The sequence below is a fragment of the Macaca nemestrina genome, chromosome 14, assembly GCF_043159975.1.
Source record: "Macaca nemestrina isolate mMacNem1 chromosome 14, mMacNem.hap1, whole genome shotgun sequence".
Classification (NCBI taxonomy): domain Eukaryota; kingdom Metazoa; phylum Chordata; class Mammalia; order Primates; family Cercopithecidae; genus Macaca; species Macaca nemestrina.
In genome coordinates this window covers 34,062,651-34,084,069 of record NC_092138.1, presented here as the reverse complement: position 1 = coordinate 34,084,069, position 21,419 = coordinate 34,062,651, and the positions used below count along the sequence as shown (strand labels likewise).

The 21,419-nt window shown below is 44.5% G+C and overlaps 1 protein-coding gene across 2 annotated transcripts in view; it reads right to left on the bottom strand.

Moving 5' to 3' along the window:
- LOC105491831 (solute carrier family 1 member 1) overlaps nucleotides 1-20,793 on the bottom strand; it is a 91,841-nt gene extending 71,048 nt beyond the window's left edge. The window contains exon 1 of one of the 2 annotated variants that reach the window (XM_011758531.2): nucleotides 20,490-20,793. In XM_011758531.2, the coding sequence (XP_011756833.1) occupies nucleotides 20,490-20,580 (91 nt within the window). In that variant the 5' untranslated portion in view covers nucleotides 20,581-20,793. Of the gene's footprint in view, nucleotides 1-13,771; nucleotides 13,899-20,489 lie in introns of those variants that run through there. The other variant, XM_071077755.1, reaches the window with a different exon arrangement.
- Between the last annotated feature and the right edge of the window lie 626 nt (nucleotides 20,794-21,419).

Sequence of the window (21,419 nt, the reverse complement as noted above, 5' to 3'; positions counted from 1 at the left end):
GTATGTGTGTGTGTATGTGTGTGTGTGTCTGTGTGAGTGTGTGTGTGTTTGTATAGAATTCTTCAGAGTTTAAGGCAAAACATGCTTAATTTTTCTCCTCCTCTGCTATGGTATGAATGTGTGTGTCCTCCCTCAAATTCATATTTTGAAACCTAATCATCAATGTGATGGTGTTAGGAGGTGGGGCCCTTGAGAGGTGATTAGATCATGAGGGCAGAGCCCTCCTGAATGGGATTAGTGCCTTTACAAAAGAGTCCCAGAGAGCTGCCTTGCCACTTCCACTGTGTGAGGAAACAGCTAGCAGGCATCATTCATGAGCCAGGAAGTGGGCCGTCTGCAGACATGGAATCTAATGGCACCTTGATCTTGGACATCCTGGCCTCCAGAACGGTAAGAAATAAATGTCTGTTGTTTATAAGCTACGTAGTCTGTGGGATGTTGTTATAGCAACCAGAACAGACTATGATACCCTCTCTCAGCTTTTAAAGTGATTTCTGTCTCAGTTCCATCAATTTCAAACCATGTGGTTAATAACTAAACAACTTCACTGGCTTTTGTAACTATGAATTCAATAAAATTTAACTTATAAGTGTTGTATTGATTGCTTTCAGTAAATAGCTCAGGAACATAACAGATAAAAGGCAGGTTTGTTGTTCTTGTTAAGGGACAGTATCCCTTGTCCCTGCAGTAAACAGCACACCTCCTAACTCTCAATTTGTTTACAATGGAGCTGAAGCCCTAACTAGTCCAGAAGCTTGGGGGAACATGGTAGGATGAGGGAGTGACCCTGGTCTCGCCAATCAGCTCACCACATTCCTTTGGTCCCAAGACTATATTGAAGAATGGAGCTCTGACTTAGGGCTGAGTTAGCCTAAGGTTAAGGCCATGGAGTCTTGTTTGAACTAATAGGGATCAGAAAGTTTATCTCTCCTGCTGGGTGTGGAACTGGGATAAAGAAACCTCGACCTGTGCTGGCAGCTATCTCACCACCAGGGAAGAGTCTTGCCTGGGAGTGAAAACGACACAGGTGTAAAGAGACTATATGTAAAGAGAGAACAGGTCCAGATGATACTAAACCCCTGTACTGGAAGCCAGGTACTGTTTCTAGACTCTTACGGTATCTGAGCCATAAATTTTATATGTTACCCCCACCACCTTCCAACTTTCTGGATTAAACCTGTTTGAACTGGATTTTCTGTTGCTTACAATTAGATGAGTCCTAAATTATAGTGGGGAGACAGAGAAACTGCCACTGGTATTCTAGGTGTCTTCTCCACCAACCACATTTGCCCTCCTTGCATGGAAGAAAGGCTGGTAGATGCAGGGCCAATGCTCTCTAGATGTGGAGGCCTAGGGCTAGGCCTGTGTGACTAGCCGGAGATGGTCCTGCTGGTATATAGCTAGAGGCTGTAGGAGCCATTCTGACCTCTCATTTCCCACAATGCCCTTAAGCAGCAGCCACCAGTATCACCAGATGTCATCAAAATAGACCAGGTGCGGTGGCTCATGCCTGTAATCCCAGCACTTTGGGAGGCCGAGGTGAGTGGATCACTTGAGGTCAGGAGTTTTAGACCAGCCTGGCCAACATAGCGAAACCCTATTTCTACTAAAAATGAAAAAATTAGCCAGGCATGGTGGCACGTGCCTGTAATCCCAGCTACTTGGGAGGCTGAGGCAAGAGAATTGCTTGAACCTGGGAGGCAGAGGTTGCAGTGAGCCGAGATCATGCCACTGCACTCCAGCCTGGGGGACAGAGCAAGATTCCATCTCAAATAAATAAATAAATAATAATTTCCTTGCCATCATTTCCTAGACTGTATCTTTTCAACACTTCTTGGTGTCCCAAGAAAACCTTTCAGCATGGCACTTCATTCCATATGGCTCTGTGCTGGTCACTCTCCATTTGCCCTCAGATTCACCCTCTGTCTTTCTTTGTCCTGCTCTGTGCACTGAGAGGACTGATCCAGGGTTCCTTGCCTCTGGTTTTGGCTGGGTTGAGCAAATGAGAGGCAGTAGCTGTAGATCTTAACGGTGGAAAGAGACAGAGGTTGGGGTTTTTAAATTTTCTTCTGCCCTCCCTGCCTGTGTTCCTCTGCGGCCACATAGGCCCTGTCTTTTGGTCCCTGCCACAACTCAGCTCTCACTGTACTGTGGAAACCCCATTACCCTCCCTTGCCTGTTCAGGCCTAGAGGAGCTAATAGCTTCCCAGTTATTCATCCCTGGGTGCCTCACCATCCCTTGCTGATTCCTTTTACCCTGCTGAACTCTATAAATAGTCCCTTGATTCAATTCTGCTCAGTGAAACCCTTTTGAGTGAGTGCACCATCTGCTTCCTGCCAGGTCCCTAACCAATACAGGCCTGCATGTCCTTCTCACCCCCAATCCCAGCAGATCCAGTCACAGCAAACTCCTTGCTATTTCTTAAAAGATGTTCCACGCTTTTTTGCTTACATGCTTTTTTGCTTTCACACTCATGTTCACACAGATCCCCCTCCCTCGAAAGCCCTTTTCCACTATCTCTGCCTAATAAACTCCTACCCATCCCTTAAAGCCTAGTTAAAAAGCCGTCTCCTCCAGAAAGCCTTTCCCAGGCTCTCTCCCCAGGTGGAAGGAATCTCTCCTCTGGACCCTACTCAGTTTTATCTGTATTTCTATTACCCCCTCAAACAGGTCTAATTCGCGCTCTCCTTCCCTTTCATCTCAAGCTCCCAAGGCAGAAGCATTTGTCTGCTCATTCCTGTACCCCACCACCCCTGGCATCAAGCTTGACACACTGTAGGTGTTTGATTGACACCTGCCGCATTGAGCCGAACCAGGAATGCATTTTAATTGCTATTTAATGCACATGCCCAGGAAGCCACTGCATTTTCTACTCTTTGCTCATCAAACCTGATTGTGAAAGGCAGGAAAAAATCACTGAGGGAGGATGTCATGAGCAAAGCATGAAAATTGGGCCACAGGAATGCAGATAAATTCTGTCACACTGTCTCAGGGCCATCCAACCCAGAAGTGTGTCATAAACACAAGTCTCTCCAGTAACTCCTGACTTGTGAGATGTTCTCCTTTTACAATGGCTATGGTGCTGTACACATGAGAATTCAAGTGTCCAGCTCCTCACCTGGGGGATGCCTCCTGGGGATGGAGTCTTAGGAGTCCTTTGGGCTCAAGTGAGGGTGAGCTTCGTTGGGAAAATTAGGACCAGCCCACAGGAATCTAGTCTCTTGAGCAAGCATCCGGCTGGCTTAGAGTCCAGCAGGTGGGTGAATCTATCAGTCTCGGAACAACCAGACTCTCTCTCCCACAGGTGTGTCAGTCCCATACATGTGTGCTTGGATTATTTCCCAAGATACATATCTATGACTTGACTTGTGGATTCCAAAGTCTTGCATTTTCTACCTGTGGTTGACTCTGTTCTACTTTTTTCCTCTTAAAGCGATTTGTTTGCTAATCTCATGGGTGATTCTACCTATCATCTTGTTTGCATTCCTGTGAAAATCCTTTATCTATCCTATGGTCACGTTCCACTCTTTCCCCTCCTCAATATCTGGGCAAATATTTGGGTTCCAAGCCACTGACGGAATTTCTGTCCCTTTGCTCAGACTTGTATGGTTTGGAGAGGGCCTGGAATCCTCTGCTTGAAAGGTACACCTTTTCCTCCAGTTTAACTAACATCACGTGTCCCAGATCACTACCTCTTTACAACAGCCAGTTTCACATGCCTGTAAACACCTTCTTGGTTCACTACACAATCTTAGGAAGCCGTCTCCCTGTGTGTAAATAAAGGCTGACCATCTCTCCTGCAGCAGGTTTTAGTCAGGTGCAACTTAAGATCAGATTGACCTCTGGGAGAAAGAAGGTGGCCCATCGTTCTGGATTTTCTAGACCTGCTGCAAGCCTGGAACTCCTGGATGAACCCTGAACCCAGAATGCTAAGTCTAAGTACCTGGGTCTCCAGGACATACTTCAGTCCATTCCTTACGTCTGCTTACAAAATTTGTGTCATCTTGAATGCTCTTCCTCATGACTCTCAACTATGCTGCCTGCCTGCTAACTGTTTACCCTTCTCTCTTAACTTTTGTGGAGCTGTAACTTTCCCCACTCCCAGAAGGACCACAGAAACATTTACTTTTATCTTCAAGTGAGTTAAGACATATTTTAAGAATTTAAAACACAATAGCAAACATTCATAAGGCACTTTATAATTTCAGAAAGTAACTCCATGTGGATCAGCTCATTTAATAATAGTGGATTAGATTGAAGGTCTAGAAATGATTGTGAATGCATCTAGGATGACCACCAGAGACCAAAAAAATCAAACATGGTGAGTATAATCTTTCCACAGTAACACTTGAGGATTTTGTTTACTCCTGGAATTTTTTTTTTTTTTGAGACAGAGTCTTGCTGTGTTGCCCAGGCTGGAGTGCAGTAGCACCATCTCGGCTCACTGCAAGCTCCGCCTCCCGGGTTTGTGCCATTCTCCTGCCTCAGCCTCCTGAGTAGCTGGGACTACAGGGGCTCACCACCATGCCCAGCTAATTTTTTTTTTAATTTTATTTTTAATAGAGATAGGGTTTCACCGTGTTAGCCGTCTTGATCTTCTGACCTCGTGATCCGCCCACCTCGGTCTCATGAAGTGATGGGATTACAGGCTTGAGCCACCATGCCCAGCCTACTCTTGGAATCTTTTATTATATGTTTGTGAAAATCTTCAGCCCCCTTAGTACTGCCGTCATGGAAAACAGATGTTCCCTGGGAAATGAGGGGAGGTTCTAAGAGGGGAGAAAGAGAGAACCTAAGAAAAAATTACTGGCTGCATACTCCACGCACTGTGATCTGCCAACCCTTTTCCCTGGTACACAGGACCCTGAATAGGCTTCAGGGAGCCTACACAAGCTCAGTGATGAGCACCAATTCAGATAACTTCAGGGTTCTAGATCTTAGGTGCAGCAAGTCCAGTCTTTTGCAGTTATTGACTTGAGGTTAAAAAAGCAACCAAGCATTACTCAATTATTTCCACTTAAGCAAAAGTAGATGTCGATTTCTATTTTTTTTTTTTCAAAATAAATTAGCTGGAGATTATTGGGAAATACCAATATTCAATGCAGATGTTAAACCAGATACAGAGGGGACCCAGGCATGCTATTTAAGGTTATGGTTTCTAAACTGGCAACAAGATCTTTTCTTAGGTTATATCAATTTACTTCACATAGAACAGCATATTTCAGGCCTTTTCCACTTCATAACAAAACCATCTGTACACAGAACCCAAACACAACCATATAGCATTATATGTAAAATGTGAAAATGTACTTTAAAATGCAAGTGGCTCTAAAGCACTTGCAGGATAGAATTTCATAGTAATCTGGCCAGGCATGGTGGCTCATGCCTGTAATCCCAGCACTTTGGGAAGCAGAGGTGAGTGGATCATTTGAGGTCAGGAGTTCAAGACTAGCCTAGCCAACATGGCAAAACCCCCTCTCTACTAAAAAAAAAAAAAAAAAAATTAGTCAGGCGTGGTGGCAGGCACCTGTAATCCCAGCTACTCGGGAGGCTGAGGCAGGAGAATCACTTGAACTCGGGAGGTGGAGGTTGCAGTGAGCTGAGTTGGTGCCACTGCACTCCATTCTGGGTAACAGAGACTCTCCATCTCAAAAATAAATAAAATAAAATAAAATAAAAGTACAAAAATTAGCTGGGCGTGTGGCACATGTCTGTAATCCCAGCTACTCAGGAGGCTGAGGCAGGAGAATTGCTTGAACCCAGGAGGTGAAGGTTGAAGTGAGCCAAGATTATGCCACTGCACTCCAGCCTGGGTGACATAGTGAGGCTCCATCTCAAAAAAAAAAAAAAAAAAAAAAAGAAAAAAAAGAAAAAAAAAGAAATATACATATATGTACACATACACCCCCACATTGCACACACAAAACTCCACATAATCCAAACCAAGGCCATTTCCTTATTAGCAAAGGTATTTCGTGACAGTTAAATATTACAGACTTATTTACCACTTGTTTTGGTCAATCTTGCTACAAAAAGACACTGAAACAGACAATTTTCTTCTTCAAGGTAAAGATGATGTCTAATTTAGAAAATCTTCCTCTTGCGATTGCACAGTGAAAGGTATCATTTAATTAAATATAAAAGCTTACTGGGAGAAATTATTTAAATCTACACAGAAGAAAACATCAACTTTTTAAAAACCAGTAAGAGCACTGTCTATAACACAATCCAAAACCTTTCAAACCCAATCACAGTGCTCTTTGCTGTTTTGTGACAACAAGATCTTTATCTCCATCACTTCATAGAACTCAGAATCTCTTCAGTCTGGTGAAACCTCAGGAAATTCTCCACATGCAAGAAAGAAATCCAAGAAGCGGCAGCAGAAATGGAGCAAGCCTGTTACATCTCCTGGTTGACAATTAACTTTTGCTAATAAAAAAGTAAAAACTTATTTTCAGACTCTGATGACCACATCTAGTGTTTACCCACGTGGTTGTTCAAAGTCTCCTGGAACAGGTAGCACAGACAGGCTAATTAATTTCTTATCATAGAAATAATCTCCAGACAGGGAGAGAAATGGGCAGAATTTGGATAAGGATGTGAAAGGATACTTGGAGGGGGAAAATCCAGAAATAAATTCACTAAATGGTGTAAGAGTTGCTAAATACCACAGCTGAAAAGGCTCTACCATCCAGGGTTGATTCAGCACCAAGCTGTGGCCCAATTATGGAAAAATAGATGGATCTTCCATTTTCTCTAATTAGCCCAAAGAATTCTCTGGAGATCAGGCTGGTTCTGGTGCTGCTTTCTTGGGAAGATCAGATCTCCAGTCTGGGAGCTTCAGGGCCATGCTGTGCTCACACTAAAATGGCTTCAAAACTGCTAGTAACCAGACTTGTTCTTCTGGGGTCCCCAGTCCAGGAGTTAAGTATGTTTGGGATGACTTAAGCTAGCGTAAGAGTTCCTCATGGTCTTCACTCAAAAACCCATACAACTGGGTGGGTTTCTAGGGGATGAATGGGATTGGTTCATCAAAGATTTACTTGTTTTAATTCTTCGGTGAAGAAGGTTGTAATCAGTCAAAAATATTTGGGGGCACCTCCTGTGAAGTAAGTACAATGCTGGATGCTATGATGTGACAGACCTGTGTAGTATTGCATTCTTGTCCTTAGAAAACAGGTAAGAAAAAGTGTGAAAGAACAGCAACACATATATTAAATTATAGTTCCATGTAATACTGAAACTGAACCTAAGAGACAATAAGCCCTCCTTACTCATATCATCACCTTTATGCAGACTTGCTCTTTCCAATCTTCAAGCCCAGAAATCCTACCACACCTGCTCAAGGCCATTCCAATTATGGCCTCCTCCAGGAACTTTCCCAGTTACACCTTTCTTCTTTGAAGGCCCACAGCATGCTGCAGCCTCCTTGCAGCATTTACCACACTCAGGATCATGTTAGTGATTCTGCATGTATTGCCATCAATAGACTGAGAGGACAAAACACAGACTTTGACTCTGCCTCTCTTATCAGTAACATCAGTGCTTGCGCAATTTAAATTCAGTTCCTAATTGATTGCCAAATGAATAAACTTTTCTCAGCAACAAACAATACTTTTCATCTTATGCGCCAATTCTGTTTGATCAACAGTGGTTGCCTGGAGCAAAGTTTGGAGGATTCTGAGACCACAACAGAGCTCAGTAGTGAAGAGTACTGTAATCAGTGATGTCTGCCACAGAACAGGCCTGGGAATGGTGGTGCTAATGGTGATAATTTAATGCACATAAATCAAGGGTTAAGAATGCAGAGAAGGGAGATTATCTCCAACTGCAGTTAGAGAAGTCTACAAGATAAAAGTGGGAATTAGATCCATCTTCAAGGATAGGCAGGATAACAGTGAGTGAAACATTTGAGCAAAAGGATTAGGGCATGAGAGTACAACAGTTCTGGGAAAGCAACTAAATGTGTTCCACTAGAATGCGAGCTCAAAGAGAAGTCTTATGTATGAGAAGCGTAGGGGAAAGGACTAACCACACACAATAAACAAGAGCTACAAGACTGACAAAAGTTGAAGCAAGGAGGAGAATAGGTTTTATTTGGCTACTTTGCAAGAATGAAGCCTGTCTGCCAGAATGGTTCTAACTACCAATTAGGTGTATCAAGGTTTGCTAGGAAGGAAGAAGACTTGCTTAATGGTTAATAATTAGTAACCTAAGCTTTAATCAGACAGTCCTGGGTACTAATCCTAGCTCTGTGTGCTCAGCTACATGACCTAAGCCTTGTAAATTTCAGTTTCCTCATCTGGTAAAATGGGAACCTCCTAACTCATTGTACTGAGTGTCAAATGGGAGGTAAATGTACATAAAACTTATAGTAAATTCTCAATAAATATTGATATTAGGTTGGTTAGCCAAAGAGAAATTTTCGAGGGAGAAAATATGTCACTCTCACTCTCTCTCTCAATGTCTCATACTTTGGGGAATCTTTTTGTTTTGTTTTGTTTTGTTTTTTCCTGGAGACAGGGTCTCATTCTATCACCCAGGAAGGACTGCTGTGGTGTGATCTTGGCTCACTCCTGATTCAACCTCCTCCCGGGCTCAAGTGATCCTCACCTCAGCCCCCTGAGTAGCTGGGACTACAGGCATGAGCCACCCACACCTGGCTAATTTTTGTATTATGTGTAGAGATGAGGTGTCATCACGTTGCCCAGGCTGGTCTCGGATCCCTGGGCTCAAGCAATCTGTCTGCCTTGGCCTCCCAAAGTGCTAGAATTACAGGTGTGAGCCACTGTGCCTGGCCCATAATTTGGGGAAATCTTAAATGAGACCTGCAAAGTGGCTAAGTGGCTCAGAAAACAAGTCTTTGAGATACCCACAGAAATTGAGCAGTATCAGTTTATTTTCCAGTAATGGGGAGAGGCTCAGGGATTAGGCTCTCTGTGGCTTAGGCATTTCTGGTGATGGTGCATTTTTTGTTGTTGACTTAATTCCTTACTGAGTTATAAGTAACTAGATAACTCTTAAGCAATAGAACAGTGGTAGAAAAATAATTATACAATCTCACCCAAGCTCTCTCCTATAAGGATTTCCCCCTTGTTTGAGTCAGTGCTGTAGTTTTTTTGTTTGTTTTGTTTTGTTTTGGAGATGGAGTTTTGCTCTTGTTGTCCAGGCTGGAGCACAATGGTGCGATCTCAGCTCACTGCAACCTGTCTCCTGGGTTCAAGCGATTCTCCTGCCTCAGCCTCCCCGGTAGCTGGGATTACAGGCATGCGCCACCATGCCTGGTTAATTTTGTATTTTTAGTAGAGATGGGGTTTATCCATGTTGGTCAGGCTGGTCTTGAACTCCCAACCTCAGGTGATCTGCCCGCCTCAGCCTCCCAAAGTGTTGGGATTATAGGCGTGAGTCACCGTGCCTGGCCAAAGTGCTGTAGTTTTAACCATCTGAAAGTGCTATACCCAAACAGTTGTCACAGAGAGATTATAAGAATAAACACACTGTGTGGCCATGTGGACCCTCTCTGAGGGTGTTTCTGAAGCCAAGTCCCAGTCCCCAAGGCCGCTATTACTTCAACATGCAGACCAAGCAGAGAGTCACATGATGATAGCAGGAGAATTATTTGAATCTGGGAGGTGGAGGTTGCAGTAGCCGAGATCGCACTACTACACTACAGCCTGGGTGACAGAGTGAAACTCTGTCTCAAAACAAAACAAACAAAATAGAAAAGGCCATTTAAAACACCTTCTACTATCAAGAGCCTTCCTAGACATGTGGAGATCTGCTGTGACAACTGCCCTGTCTTGGACACAGTTAGGGACTCTGAGATTAAGAAAGGGCTCGGGAGTGGTGACCTCAGCATGAGTGCAGGACTGGTGGGACATCTTATCTTCTCAGGGCTGGTTCTGGGGTTTAGTGGTAGAGAACAAGGCACTGTATCCCTCCCTGTCTTGGCTGAGTGGGGACCGCTGCCCAGAGCTCACATAGCTGAGGCTGGGCCTGGGAGAGGAACGTGAAGCATCTGTGAGCTGGGAAGAGATCTGTCCATCCCAGAAAGTATAGGACTATTTACTGGAAAGGAAATATTCTACCTTTGGTAATGGAACAGGCAGTCAGCAGATAATTTTCAAAGTAAAGTAGTAACATTTCTGGCAAAGAGTGAGTCACTGAAACACTTCCTTTCCATTAACAGAGGTGTTACTGTGGGTGTACTAATTACAACAGGGCACTCTTTGTTGCAGTTTGGGGCTGTTCCTTCAGCAAGTGTAATGTATTAACTCTTTCTAAATCAATCTCTTGGGCGCAGCATGGTGCCTCATGCCTATAATCCCAGTACTTTGGGAGGCTGAGGCGGGCAGACTACTTGAGGTCAGGAGTTCGAGAGCAGCTTGGCCAACATGGTGAAACTCCATCTCTACTAAATATATAGAAAATATTAGCCAGTTGTGGTGGCAGGCGCCTGTACTGCCAGCTACCTGGGAGGCTGAGGCAGGAGAATTGTTCGAACCTGGGAGGTGGAGGTTGCAGTAGCCGAGATCGCACTACTGTACTCCAGCCTGGGTGACAGAGTGAGACTCTGTCTCAAAACAAAACAAAACAAAATAGAAAAGGCCATTTAAAACACTTTCTACTTTAACAGACACTGCTATGGGGGGTTTAAATGGGCCACTCAATGTCATCTAAAATGAGTTCATTTTCTTCGAGAGTTCTTGAGTTGTCACAGCATATGTAACCCCAAATCTCCAGTGACACGGGAAATTTGCAGTACCTCAGGCGAACACAGCTTCCCTGGCACCAGGCCAGTGTGTCACGGACTCCCTAGGACAGTTATTTTCAGTCTCGGCTCTGTTAAAGGTAATCACAATTTCTCACAAGTAATTAATGTGGAAAGATTTCTCTCTTTATAAGCAAGTGCTCTCACATGCATGCATGCTCTCTCACAACTGAGTCCTAATCCTACCTTGTCTGACGTAACCCAGGCTTTACCCATCTGAGCTCCACCACATCCTGAATTTGCACACAAAAATTTTCTACACAGCATGTTTTCATTTGAAGCTTGCTTTATTTCTTATGCCCAATGCTCAAATTTTTAACAGGTGAGCAACTTCAATTGTGTAGTGTTACTGTCCTAAATAAAACACCATATCTTAAATTAAGCAACATCTAACAAGATATTCAAGATTTGCCAACCATTAGTGATTTATATTCAAAGTCTTCCTCATAGGAGGCATTAAGATTGTATATACCAACCTGCATGTGCAGAGTCTAATATGTAAAATCATTTTAAAGATTCATTTTATAATTTTGTGTTTAGATCATTTTGTTTGGGGTTTTGATTTGATAGACTTGAGTTGTATATACCTTGCATAGAACAACCAAAAATCAGAATCATTTCAGTGATGCTTCAAATCTGATTCTGATTTGGTTGCAAAAATGAAAACACCAGGCATAAGCATTCAAAACCCAGTTTCTTTTCCTAATTCTTTTTTTTTTTTTTTTTTTTTTGTTTTTTTTTTTTTGAGATGGAGTCTCACTCTGCCGCCCAGGCTGGAGTGCAGTGGCCCGATCTCAGCTCACTGCAAGCTCCGCCTCCCGGGTTCACGCCATTCTCCTGCCTCAGCCTCCGGAGTAGCTGGGACTACAGGTGCCCGCCACCGCGCCCGGCTAGTTTTTTGTATTTTTTAGGAGAGACGGGGTTTCACCGTGTTAGCCAGGATGGTCTCGATCTCCTGACCTCGTGATCCGCCCGTCTCGGCCTCCCACAGTGCTGGGATTACAGGCTTGAGCCACCGCGCCCGGCCCTAATTCCTTAATATGTAGAATTTTGGCTAGGCCAGAAGGATCTCTAAGGTACTTAATTAAGGAGATAAGATAGATAGATGAGAGATAGAGATACATAATATAGGGTCGGGCGCAGTGACTCACGCCTATAATCCCAGCACTTTGGGAGGCCAAGGCGGGTGAATCACCTGAGGTCAGGAGTTCGAGAACAGCCTGGCCAACATGGCGAAACCTCGTCTCTACTAAAAATACAAAAATTAGCTGGGCGTGGTGGTGGGCACCTGTAATCCCAGCTACTCAGGAGGCTGAGGCAGAAGAATCGCTTGAACTTGGGAGGCAGGGGTTGCAGTGAGCCGAGAACGTACCACTGCACTCCAGCCTAGGTGACAGAGTGAGACTTGAAAGAAAGAAGCCTGGATGACAGAGTGAGACTTGGTCTCAAAAAAAAAAAAAAAAAGATACATAATACATACACATATATATTATGTATATAATACATAATATATACATACATATATAATATATAATATACACACATATATAATATATAATATACACACATATATATGTATACATAGAGACAGAGACCACGTATCTCAGTATTTTAGAGAATGTATAAGCAATATCATATATATACACATACACATACACATATATATGTATTTTCAAATGAACTTAAGTCACTATCAACTCCCAAATTTCTAGAAAATATTATGGAAACCAATTAGTAGTGCTCAGTATTTTGCTAATATTGTCATGTCTGTGGCATGCTATGGAGTAAATATATTAATACAAACTAAATATATATGACTAAACTAGCAACCTTGTCTGTTTTCATCAGTTTTCAGAAATATATAAACATAAAGCTATATTCCTCATTAAAAGCAAAAGTCCCCATTATATAGGAATAACTATGGCTTTTTTTGTTTTCCCTATGTCAAACTGATTATTTATTGTTGTGGAAATCACTGGTTTTGAGGATATAGGAACTAGGCTACTCCTGTCATTTTAAAGAAACTATTATTTTGTTTAGTGTTTTTGGAGTATTGTGTACTTTGCAAATATTTTAAATTAGAGACATATAAAGTCCAAAAACATACATATATTAGGTCTTCTATTACTGTTGTAATAAACAATCTAATAATACTGACCTAGAACATATTACCATGGTAAGAGCCCCGTATACAATTTACATTATTATCCGTATGTCACTGATCAGCAGTTCAAACACAAAACAGTTAACTCAATGTCAAGGTCATTTTATTATCCTGTAATGCCCTTTAACCCCCACTTAGCTCCTTATGGAAGAGTTCCTCTGGCTCCCAGCAATGAACTGTGGAATGAATACACAGTCATAAAGCTAAAGGTTCTTAAAGCTATAGGACTCTCAGAGGTTTTATAACCCAAGTCAACAATTACTAGCACACATACCACTAGTTCCGGACCCTAAGCCAGTGGCAGACAGCAGTAATCAATTTCAGAACTTTTGTTTTCAACTCTTTTTCAACAAACATCATACCAGATAATCCACTACCTATAAATGGTAAAAGATGCATGAATAGAATCTTCTTTGCTTTCCTAGCTAATCTAAATCCCTTTCTTCTTAATAAGAACCAAAGACTCAGAGAGTATAGGTAGCAGATACACTTTTTTGAAAATTAAAAAAATAGTTTTTAAGAGTCAGTCTCATTACTTTATGGCTCATTTTATTTTTTAGTGCCTGTGAAATGTAACAACAGGGACCTCAAGGGGTCTGTAATCTAGTTTTGAGAAAGAAAAGATTAACATGCTTGATATTTATATAGACTCATTCAGTGTTAATCTATGTTGCTGACATAGATCAGAGGGGGCTGAAACACACAGAGCAGAAGTTATGGAGGAAACAGAGTTTGATCTAAGTTTTAGGCTCATTTGTTCCCTTGACAAACACGGACAACCTTTTACTAACTCTCTGGGTCATAAATGGCTCAACAATTCAACAAATGTATTCACCTTACTGTGCAATGTGACAGGTACTGTGGGCACAGAGAAGAGCAGCACAAAATTCCTTCCCTTAGGGTTCATGAGTTGGTGAGGGAGGCAGAAAAATCAGAATACACGGTAATAAATATCACACAGCAGCAGGAGAGGACAGTGGTTAGAAGCAGAGTCTCCGGAGCCAGACTTCCAGGGTTTGAATCCCAGCTCTGCCCTTGACCTTGGGCAAGTTTCTTAACTCTCAGTTTCCTGAAAATATGCTTGATGGAAAGATTAAATGGTTTAATACCTATATAGCACTCAGAACAGTACTTGGCACAGAGTAATGGATACATAAGTCTCAAAAAAAAATTTCTGTTTTTTTAAACCACCCAATTTGTGGTAATTTGTTATGGCAGCCACAGGAAAGGAATACAATGCTTCACCCTTAACTCCTCCCTTCCATCTCAGGAGTATAAAGTCCTGTTCTCTGTTCAGGGCCAATCCCCGACCAGGTCCCTCCACTTCACGCTGTCTTCTCCACGCAACATCACTCATTGTTTTCTCTCTCTTCTGCATTTATTATTATTATTTTTTAGAGACAGGGTTTGCTCTGTCACCTTGGCTGGAATGTACAGTTATGTGATCACGCTCACTGCGGCCTGGAACCCCTGGCCTCATGTGATCTTCCCATGTCAGCCTCCTGAGTAGTTGGGGTTACAGGCACACACCATCATGCCTGGCTAATTTAATTTTTATTTTGCAGAGACAGGGGTCCTGCTGTGTTGCCCAGGCTGGTCTTGAATTCCTAGCCTAAAGCAATCCTCCCACCTTGGCCTCCCAAAGTGCTGGGATTACAGACATGAGTCACCATGCTCAGCTGCATTTTTATTTTTAATGATCACTTCTCTTCAGGTTCGGTCAGACTCAAGTCTCCTTAAAAAACAAAAAACAAAAACAAAACAAAACAAAGCTGGGTGCAGCGGCTCGCACTTGTAATCCCTAGCACTTTGGGAGGCTGAGGCAGGAGGATAGCTTGAAGCCAGGAGTTCAAGACCAGCCTGGGCAACAAAACGAGACCCTGTCTCTTAAAAAAAGAAAGAAAAGAAAAGAAAATACTCTCTGGATCTTAAATATGACTTCCACTTTCTCTGAATTCTTTCACATCTAAGTGCCTCCAAATAAAAGCCCAGAAGGTCACGTCCCTGTCCTTTGTATCCCCAACGCTGTTGAACACCCTCCCCAGACCCCCTCACTCCTGCCCCTGAACCTGTCACCCATCACTGTTCCTGTTCTTAATTTCTATCACACCACTTCCGGTTTCTCCTATGGGGCCCTTCTCTTCCCAGGCCTCCAATGCTGGGGTTGTCCAGAACTCTGTCTTTGGTCTTCTCTTCTCCCTACTCTCCCACGATAGGTTCATTCATTCCCAAAGCTTCAATCAGGTCCCTGACATGCTCTCGTAAGTCGACACTCCACTCCACGTTTGTCTCCTGAGCACCAGACTTACTTAGCCAGGTGCTTGCTGCCTACCTTTGCCCAAACACCCCTCTGACTCCTCAAACTCAACATGTCCACCGTGGAACATGCCATGTTCTTTTCCAAGGCAGTGCCCCTTCCAGGACTCTCTGTTTTGCTAGAGATGGCCACTGCCTTCTCCCTTGGACCAAATTCAGCCAAGCCCTGCAGGTTAACCCCAAGCAGCTATCTTTCCATTGTGTTCCACTCCTGGCTGCTCAGCTGAGGCACCCATCTCCCCTTTCCTGGACCTTGGACCTGAACCATCCTACTGCTCTGCCCCCAGCCTCACCTCCACTTCACCTCCTCCTACTCTCTCTCTCCCTCATTCTACTCCTTGATGTTTCTCACACAAACTAGGATGTTCCCCAGATACCTGTGCAACTTTTTCCTTCACCTCTCCTCAGTCTTGATTCAACTGTCACCTTCTCAGTATGGCCTCTCCTGTCACCCTGTTTAAAACTGCAACCCCCCACCTTGCCAGCCCACTCCCTGCTCTATACTACTCCAGAACACTATTCCCATCTAACATACTCTATACAGTAGGTTACCTATGTATTCTGTTTATGGTCTTCCTCTCTCTACTTGAACATTAAGTCCCATGAGAACATGCCGTATGACCCGGCTCTAGAACAATCCCTGGTGCACAGTGGGTGTCTGATACATATCCGTTAAATGAATGAATGGCTTAAGTGTTGATTACTATAGGGATATTCCTAAACAGTGCTGAGCCAAGGTTCTATGCAGGTGAGGGGCTGAGCCTGGAACCAGCGTGAACCGCTGCTGGGCCCTGTCTTCAAGGGCTAGACAGACAAAGCGGGAAAGCCTATGCAACGTCTCAAATTAGCACTTCCAGATGCACGCTACATGAGCTCCAGGGTAGAGACATGAGGCTGGGCAAGGGTTTTACTAAGACCATGAAGGAGCTGTTTCTGATTTTAGATAATAGAATCAGAATCTATGCATGATTGCTTCCTTAGTGCTCCAAAGAAAACACTTTAGAATGAATAAGCTTGCCAGCTCTGTCATGTAAATGCCAATACCTATTGCTGTTTCTGAGTAGCTCTAAGTTGAAATCAGAGTTTTCAAATGACTGAAGTAATGGCATAACTGGTCTGGAGGGAAAGATTAGGTTTTATATTGTGTGAATAGGGTGAGGATATAAGAAGTGCCTTAACAACATTATATACTATATAACCATTATTGGATGACCCGAATCAGAAGGCTGGTAGAATTCTCACTCAGTAACTCTGCTTGGACAGAATTCCCACTTAGAGCATAAAACCTTCTTTCAGAATTTACATACTTAAATTATATTTATATAAATTATATATTTAAATAATATATTTAAATGAATTGAGGATTAGCGATTAGCCTGTGGGGTACAAAACAAAATGATTCATTCTTTCCATTTCCCCTTTAAAGAAATGAATAATGCTACGGAGACAGTTACTAGCTCAGACAGAGCAGGTCATCAAAACACTTGAATCACCCTAAATTATAGGTGGGACACTAAGCAGAACAGAGACAGAGACATAATATGAGATAATTTATTTAATAAGAAAATATTAATTTTCTCATAATCAAATTATTCATATTTACCTTAAAATAACAACTATTGAGTGCTGAATATATGCCAGCCACACAACTGAGTATTTTTCACATTATCTTAATCACCTCTAATAACAAACGAGGTAATGACTAATATCTCCAATTTCCAGATGAGGAAACTGAGGCTTGTAGGGAATACACAATTTGCCTACATGATAGAGCTTGATAGTACCAGAATTCAAATCCCAAGGACTTTTCACTCCAGGCTCTGTGCTCATTCTACCATTCTATGGAGGTAAAGAATAAGCCTATAAGAATTATAATGAAAGCCGTGAAAATGTTCCTAGTGGTATTTTAGTAGGGGATAGAGGATTTTCCTGTGAAAATCGAAGATATTATTTTCAGGAAGCATCTAAGGTGTCACAGAAATTAACCAAGATGGTCACCTAACTATTCAATCCCTTCATCTTGTGAACAAGAATTTGAGAAATGTTTGGTTCTTAGCATTTCCTTGTCCATGAAAAGAGTGAACTTCCACTACTGATAAAGATGACCTTTATTACATTTCCCCTCATGTGCTGTATCTTGAAAAATCAGACTTTAAGCTGGCTCATAAAAATCTTTGCCCCTTATTTCTATAATCAAATATTTTAAAGTGTCAGGGCTACTAAATTATAGTAGTGGCTGAACATCTCATTTCATTATTATTTCTTTAAATTTTTTTTAGAACTAGAGATGAGATCAGGCCAGTCTCAAACTCCTGGACTCACTCATTCCTGCCACCTTGGCCTTCCAAAGTCCTAGGATTACAGGTGAGAGCCACTGCACCTGGTCAGGGACCAAACATTTCAATGGCTATAATCAGAAAATGATGTTTTGTCAGGATAGTTAATAAATTTCACAGTTTTTTTCTTTAAGGTCCACATGCTGAAAAGTCCAGAAGGGAGGCTGCATCAGAGCTCCTGTGATTTTTCTGGATCAGTTAAGGCAGTTATAAAATAAATTCTTACTATCATGATCTAGCAAGGATTTATGAATAGACTCAGTGCCACTGTTATAAGTCACTGGAATTTCACTGCCAGTTAAACAAATCAGCCCTTACAGACTACACAAACAGAAGTATGATTTTCCACTCAGGCCCAGTACTCTGAAGAAAAAGGAAAAGGAAAGGATCCCTGTTAATGGGCACATTGGGGGTGATCTAGGTTTGAGACTTCTCAGACCGGAAGCAGGACTGCCCTTTGTTGCCATCTGAGGGAGCAAATATCCAGGAAGATTTCAGCTGGACACTTGATTTTTAAGTGGTGACTTTCCTTTCTGGAGAAAAGTACTCAAACCAAGCTCTTGGGGCTCACATACATTAAAATTGGAGGAAAGTGCCCATCTGAGACCAAAGGCCATGTCTGCAAAATGGGCATGTACTTCTTCTTGACCCTGAAGACGTATTCATGCAACCGATTCCAAAGGCCAGGGAACAATTGCTTAAAATCTTTTCCAAACCAGTCTCTAGTGAATTGCATGCTGACCGGTGGTGTGCAACACTTGGGTAACAAGTGAGTATCTCTGGAGAGCCCCATGCTGAAAAGGCAGGATAACTCCACTTTCACAGGGAATCAGGAGGAAGGCACAAGCCAGTGTTTACCCTGCAAAGTCTTTTTTTTTTTTTTTTTCCTTTTAGACAGGGTCTTACTCTTGTTGCCCAGGCTGGAGTGCAGTGTTGCGATCATGGCTCACTGCAGCCTCCACCTCCCTGGGCTCAGGTGATCCTCCCACCTCAGCCTCCTGAGTAGCTAGGAGTATAGATGTGCACCACCACACTAATTTTTGTACTTTTTTGTAGAGATGGAGTTTTGCCATGTTGCCCAGGCTGGTCTCCAACTCCTGGGCTCAAGCAATCCTCCTTCCTTGGCCTCCCAAAATGTTGGGATTATAGGTGTAGTCATCTTTTTCTTTCCTTTTTTTTTTGGTAGATTCTTGGTCTCTCACCCAGGCGGGAGTGCAGTGGCACAATCTTGGCTGACTTCAACCTCTGCCTTCTGGGTTCAAGCAATTCTCCTGACTCAGCCTCCTGAGTAACTGGGATTACAGGCGTGAGCCACCTCGCCCTGGCCCTCTCTCAAAGTCTTCAAAAAGAGCTTTAACAATTAATCCTCGACTCTTATCACTAGGAAAACAAACAAAGCCATCTCTTCTCTTTGGCCTAAAGGAAATCAAGTCGTTCTTTGTAGCATATGCTATTTAAATATGGTGGAGTAGGATAAACTTTCCCTTAAAAATGTCCAAAACCGAAGGAAAAAAAAATTCCAAAACCACTTGGCACTTGTTGGGGGAAATAGTCAAGATTTGCTTCTCTACTTCTCTCCTTTCCTCCTACAAATAGCCTCTGCTAGGGTCATTCCAGGATGTTATTTATTTACTAGAAACCTGACTTTCCTTTGCACAAGGTTCTGGAGAATCCAATCTGACCCCAACAATCCCATTAACTTCCAAAGGCCATTTCCCTGCCCTATTCCCACCCTAAGGGGAGGGGGCGGTTCGGAGGGGAAGCAGACAACAGCAAATATTCTGAGATTTAGGAGCAGCAACTGGAGAGGAAGGTACTCGAGTTTGGGAGGAGACAAGCTGTCCCCACTTGCCTTTTCAGCAAACACAGTTGCAGTTTCCAAAGGGAAGGTGGAGCCTACCGAGGAATCCACATTCCTCAGAGGGTGCAACAGCCCTCACCTGCTGAGGAGCTATCACGGGAAAGGAGATAGATATGGCCCTAATCCCAAGGAAGCGCATCCCCGGGCCAGAGCTAGAAACACACAACCTTGGCAAAAAATCAGAATCTAAATAACTCATACCTCTGAGCAATGGCTCAGACATCCACCTGGTCCAGTGATCTGTGAGGGGTGGATCACTTAAATACACACTTGTTTAAAAACAGGCAAGGATGGCTTAAACATTATTTTAAATACAAAAACAACGTGGAGAGCAAGGAAGGCAGGAGGGGAGGCGGCTGAGTTCTCTTAACTCTCTTCCCCCGTGACCTCCCGCGGGCCACAATGGCACATCCCAGAATTCAGGCACGAATGTGGCAGCTTTTCAGAGCCCGGGTGCAGGCAGTCGACGCTCGCCGCGTGGGAAGGCACCGTTCCACGCACTGCCCATGGTGAGCGGCGACAGCGTTCTCAGCCTCCCTCCCCCAAGGGTCCGGCCCATCCCGGAGGCCAAGGTGCCTCTTCCAATTCGACGGAGAACTGTAGTCCACACTCAATCTCTGTCCGGGCAGCGTGGTTGGGGGTGTGGGGGTGAGGAAGGTGGCGATGTTAGGGGGAGATACGGTGCGGGATTAACAAAGAAAAAAATTGAACCCTGTTTTCAAACGAGCAGAACCAAGAGCTACTTGCTTCCCTTTCGACTCCCAAGCCCCTTTGATCATTTTGGGTAGAGCAGGAACCAGCAGCTCAAGGAGCACTCAAATGGGAGTCCCTGAGGAGCTTTGTTCTTATTGTGCAGTAATTAGAGCGCTTGAGGGTGGGGGAGGGAAGGCCCCGCGGGGGACTCGAGGCTAAGGCCGAGGGGGCATTGAGGGACCCTGCATGGAGTGCGCCAGCGCCAAGCCCACCCTCACAGCCGCACGCGGCCTGGGCGCAGAGAGCGCGTGAGGGTGCGCTCATCGCCCACCCGCCGCGCCGCTCACCTAGCACCACCGCGGCCACGGTGGACAGTAGCAGCCAGTTATTCTTCAGGAACCGCTTCCACTCGCATCCCTTCCTCGCCGGTTTCCCCATGGCTGTCGCCGCTATTGTGCCCTGGGCTCGGCCGTGAGCGCGTGGGCTGGGCGACCCGGGGACTGCTGGCTGCTTGGCGGCGCGGCGAGATGCTGGTGCACAGGGGAGAGGTGAGAGCTGGCCGCTGCAGTCGCCGCGGTCGCCACCGCCGTTGCCGCCGCCACCCGGGATCGCGCACCGCGCCTGCCGCCCTGCCAGCCCGGTGGTTTTGCGTGGCAGGCGCGCCCGGCTCCTCCTGCCGCCGCCGCGCTCTGCGGCGCCCGGGCCAACCAGCGAGGAAGGAGGGAGGAGCGGCGGGCCCGGGAAGGAGGGTGGGTGCGTGCGTGGGGCGCCTGGGGTCCCTAGGGAGCAGGCGTGGGAGGGCGCCCAGCGCTGCGGCAGGAGCTGGGGCAGCCTCTCCGGGAATCCTGAGTCCCGCCCCACAGCCTTCCACTGGAGTCTGTCTCGCTTTCCACGCCCCACTCATGCTAGGTCTTCGGGTTCAGGGTTTTCTTATGTCCCTAACCCAGAGAGGCGGAGCCACTGCCCTCCTTGGCGTGGGCTTCATCCTGCACGTCTCCCTCTCCGTTCTCCACACCAGCTATTTCCAGTGCCGGCACCCTAGAGAACGGGTGCCCTTTCGAGTTGGGGGAAGCTGATTCTGCCTTGGGTCCCTCTTGCCCCGCTACGCAGGCTGGGATGTGCCAGCAGCCGCGAAAGCCTGAAGCCTCTGGGAGGAGAGAAAAGAGTCCTGGGGCAGAACAGGGCTCTGGAAACTTTCACGCGGAGCCTCCAGTGCCCCCCCCACAGGGATTATTAATTCTCCTCTTCGAGTCGCTGGAGGTGATTTGTCTGTGGAC